This window comes from Trifolium pratense, linkage group LG7 (genome assembly GCF_020283565.1).
Source record: "Trifolium pratense cultivar HEN17-A07 linkage group LG7, ARS_RC_1.1, whole genome shotgun sequence".
Classification (NCBI taxonomy): domain Eukaryota; kingdom Viridiplantae; phylum Streptophyta; class Magnoliopsida; order Fabales; family Fabaceae; genus Trifolium; species Trifolium pratense.
In genome coordinates this window covers 46,159,730-46,164,511 of record NC_060065.1, presented here as the reverse complement: position 1 = coordinate 46,164,511, position 4,782 = coordinate 46,159,730, and the positions used below count along the sequence as shown (strand labels likewise).

Below are 4,782 nucleotides of genomic sequence, written 5' to 3'. Positions count from 1 at the left end.
TTGTCGCAAACTATACACCAAGATAAATCTTTGGGATACATTACATAAATGAATGTAGTTAGTTACCTTATGAAGTCCCTCTTAATTTCCCATCAGCTATGATTTCCAATATTCTTTCCTTCACATCAGTTAATCCATCCATAATAGAATTCATCAAGAATCTTTTGTTCCGAGTAATATCAGAGTTCTCATCACTGGATTGAGAAACTAACAGATTCAGACTCGCAATTTTGAATACAGTAAATTAGAAAAAACAAACATAGTTCTCATCCAAGGGCCTCTCAAAATTATGCTTGTCCATTTTCTAAACTATCAAATACATCTGTCTCACCACAAAGTTCTCCATGAGGCATACATTTAAATCTTAAATAATTTGAAATTACACTAGCAATAGTAATAAGAATGAAATTCCATGTATACAAACCTGTATTTGCCACAAGGCAGTGCAATCAACCAGTCCAAGCAGTTACTGGTAACACTAAATTCACTAGAACTAGCCTCCAACAGCTGTAGCTTTGTGAGCACTGATCAGAGATTATAATTCTCATATGGCTTAACCAACTTGGATTTTTATGTAGTGTATGTAAAAGTCACCTAAGCAAATTGTTTTACATCAAACTTAGATTTTAATTAGACTGTTAATTAACTTAAAACACACATGCTTAATTTGTATAAGCATTAGTAAAGATGAACTTTTTTATATCACTCATTCTGCTACAACAAATAGAAAGGAAAATAAAGTCACAATCAAATTCATTCATCCTGCAAAAATGAGTCAATGCCTTGTCTTCCATTAAGTATTTCACAGACAGCACCAACCCTTTTTTTAATTTATAAAACACAAGATGTCCATTCAATATTAGAATAAATCAAAGTTCGAAATTTTCTCTTCGACGAAATGAGTAAAATGACAATCTCACAGAAACCAACAAAGATGACATTAAAAAATAGATCAATCTCAGGGCCGCTGAGGAATGATTTTACTGGATTTCCTGCTTTGACAACTTAAATACATAAGCAATATAAGCAATTGCATGTATTCGAGGAAAATTTGCTAATAGATGCTTAAGTGCTGAACCTCTGTAAAGATTTCTATTAGTCAGTAACCCAATAAAGTTCTTACATAACAGAATAAGGCCAAATGATCAAAAGCTAACAAACTACTAGAACAATCTTAAGCAAAGGTCTTTCATAAAATATCACATATTACAAAGGTACCAAAAACATGATAATTTAGAGGGGGTAGAAAAGGCGCAAAAGAAGTATCAAACTTTTAAATAATAAAAAACAAAAAACTAAAGCATTACAAGTCTAGTTGATTAAACCAAAACACAAAATCATTTATTCTTCTTGGGCATCTTTGTTTTTCTTTTTCTTGTGCTTCTTTTCACTCTTTTCAGCTTTGCTCTCGTCGTTTCCATTACTTATCTCTGCAGCATTATCTTTGGCTTCTTTGTCTTTCTTCTTTTTTTTCTTCTCAGATTTGTCCACTTCAGGGGAACCGTCTTCGCTCTTTTCCTTTTGCTTCTTTTTCTTCTTCTCAGACTTGTCCACTTCAAGAGAACCAACTTCATCCTTTACCTTGTGCTTCTTTTTCTTCTCCTTTTCAGCGTTATCCTCATCAGAAGCTGCCACATCTCCATTCTCTTTATCCTTCTTCTTTTTCTTCTTCTTTTCTGTCTTCTCACTATCAACCTCCACAGCCGCATCATCTACTTTCTTGGTCTTCACCTTTTCTTCATCATCAACTTTAGACTTCTTAGTAGCAGGAGCAAGGCTATCGGCAGATTCATGTTTCTTTCTTTTACGCCCTTCACCATCACCATCCTTCTTAACATCCACATCAGCAACCTCTTTCTTCGAATCTTCAGTAGCAGCCGCCATTCCTGCAATAACACTATCCCCACCGGCAGGCAAAACAACATTCCTCAGCCACTCTTGAGGAGTACTCTCATTTGGCTTCCCATGCTTATCCAACTTCCCTGAAGCAATCAGCTTCTTCTTCATAGAAGCCCTAGGACCCAAACCCCATTTCCTCGGATAAGTATCCCTATCCATAACCACCCTCTTGATCTTAGCAACAACACCATGATCACAAGTAGCCATAACAGCAGTAGTCATCTCAGCAATACCAAGAGCAATAGCTTCACCCTTAGTAGTCATAAGCACAACCTCCTCACCAGCTTCAATATCATTCTCAAACCTAAGTAACCCCGGAATCATCAACTTAGCACCATAACAAATAGCATTAACAGCCGAATCCTTAACAACTAATCTCTTATAACTAGTCAAAAGTACCTCTAAAGGCATAACAACCCTCCTCAAATAAGTCTCATCGCGATAATTATCATAAACCCATTGAGCATCCATAACATCATGCATAGAAACCATATTATCTTTCTCACCCATAATCCCAGACCTAACCCTCCTAAGCTCTTGCATATGAGCACCAACACCAAGAATTAAACCCAAATGAACACACATAGTCCTAACATAAGTACCCGCCTCACACGAAATCCAAAAAACAACTAAATGTCTTTCAGCATCATATTCAAGCATTTTACTTTCATAAATAGTTCTAATCCTAAGCTGTCTTTTAACAGCAGAAATCAAAGGTGGTCTTTGAAAAACAGCACCAGTTAATGTTTCAAGAGCACGAGCTACCTTAGAAACATCAGGAACAGCAGAATGAAGCCGAGCAATACAAACATACTCTTTTCCAGCACCTTGTTGAGATTTAACAAGTCTTGTTGCTCTGTCAATACAAACAATCAAATTACCAGTAACTTTAGGATCCAATGTACCGCTGTGACCGGTTTTCTCGACACGAAGAATCCGCTTTATCCAAGCAACAACTTCATGAGAAGATGGATTTGCAGGCTTGTCAAGGTTGAGAACACCGTATTTGAGATAATCAGCAAGTGGCCGCTTCAACGGTGAGTGACCTGCGGGAAGAGGTGTGTAGTGACCGGTACGGACATTGAGACGGTCGTAGTTTTTCAAAAGGATTGGCCAATTTGATGTGTCAATTGTTGGTGATATTTTTTCTGGTTTGATCATGAAATCTTTGTTGTTTTGTTGTTCCTCCGTTTGTTGTTGTTCTTCTTCGCCATGTTTGTTGGTGTGTTTCTTCTTCTTCTTGCCTTCTGATAATGATGGAGAGAGCGCCATGGATTGTGACATGGTGGTCCGGACTGCGGCGGCGGCGGCCGGTGGGTTTGAAGAAATGGTTAGGGTTTAGGGTTTTGGAGTTGTGAGAGAGGGAGAGACAGAGATATTTATATACACGTATTTTATTTTAGGTTAACGGGCCTTAGTTATATTGGATTGTTGGGCCTTAGTCAAACTAAGGTTGACAAAATTGATTGGAGTCCGTCCGACCAACTCGTTTAAACTGACAATTTTTTGAAAAATGTCGTTCGCTATTTAAATAGTGGATGTTATGAAAAATAAATCTGGTAGATGTTTTTGGGGTGTATCCGCTAAACCTATGTAGCGGAGAGATGTATTTTTATAAATTTGAAGGGCGCGCGAGAAAATGAGTAGGGTGACAAAAAAAATTTCTCTTTTTGTAAATTGAGTTGAGATTTTGAGCTCGGTATGTTAAATTTGTTTGTTTTGCTTAACTCGCTTAAAAAATGGGCAGAGACGGGTTGTCCTATGAACATTTTTAAAATATACTCCATCTACAAATTGAGTGATCCAGTTGACTGTTGTACACTATTCACACATTTTGGTTTGATCATATTTTTCTACCGATAAATAAAAATATACATTAGTATATAAAATGTTATTGGATTCATCTCGATGAGTATTTTCTAAATATCAATTTTTTTTATAATTTTTACTATCATACAATTAAAAATATTAATTTTCAAAGTTATGCATGAAACATTCTGAGTCACTTAATTTTAGACGGAGGGAGTACTTTTATTTTTCTTTTTAACTGAGATTGAAAATGGAACAGTTTATTGAGCTCAATCCAATAATTTTTGTTTCTTTACAAATATGTTATTTAATGGTTAAAATTAAGTTTCTAATTCCATTGTGAATGTTTCTTGGAACATGTCTCTTTGGTTCCGAGTTGAGAAGAGGGCTGGTGGAAGCTTCAAGCTAACTACTACGATGTCAATGGGAGCAACATATGTTCACGACATCGATGGTGAATGATTGAGACTTTTGTTTCATTATGTTGGAATTGTTTTGAGGCTTATTTTGATGTTTGGTTTTATTTTGAGACTTGTTTCATTATGTTGGATTTGTTTTGAGACATATATTGATGCTTGATTTTATCTTGAGTTGAAAAATGACATTGTTTCAATTGATATGTGAATTTTGAAGTACTTGATATGTGAGTGCCTATTACTACAAAAATTTGGAATGAGTTGAAACCAAATTGATATTGTTAGAGGGTGTTTGAAAAAAAAAAAAAAAACAGATGAATAAAAGCAAGGTGATATTTATGTAATTGTGATAAAAATTTCTCAACAAAAAAAAAAATAAGCAAACAAAATTATAAAAAAAATTATCTAGTGGGTCGGCTGGGCAGCTCGCTTGTAAATAGGATAGACATGGTGTTTGAGCCTGAACCCCTAAGTTGATCCGCTTTACCCTACTTTTAGACAGGCTTAAACGGAACGGGTCACCACTTTGTCTCCCCAAATGAAGTATTGACCACAGTGAGGGACCCTATTTGTAATTATTGGAGTTTTCTAGCCAATTGTTATATTTTTCCTTGGGGCATATATTGAGGAAACTACATGGAGAAAGTATGTCTTAAAA

The 4,782-nt window shown here is 35.7% G+C and overlaps 1 protein-coding gene across 1 annotated transcript; it reads right to left on the bottom strand.

Moving 5' to 3' along the window:
* Positions 1–1,164: 1,164 nt before the first annotated feature.
* LOC123897690 (H/ACA ribonucleoprotein complex subunit 4-like) lies at positions 1,165–3,289 on the bottom strand. The gene has a single exon (XM_045948425.1). The coding sequence runs from the start codon at positions 3,181–3,183 to the stop codon at positions 1,342–1,344; it is 1,842 nt and encodes a 613-aa protein (XP_045804381.1). The 5' UTR covers positions 3,184–3,289; the 3' UTR covers positions 1,165–1,341.
* Positions 3,290–4,782: the final 1,493 nt, after the last annotated feature.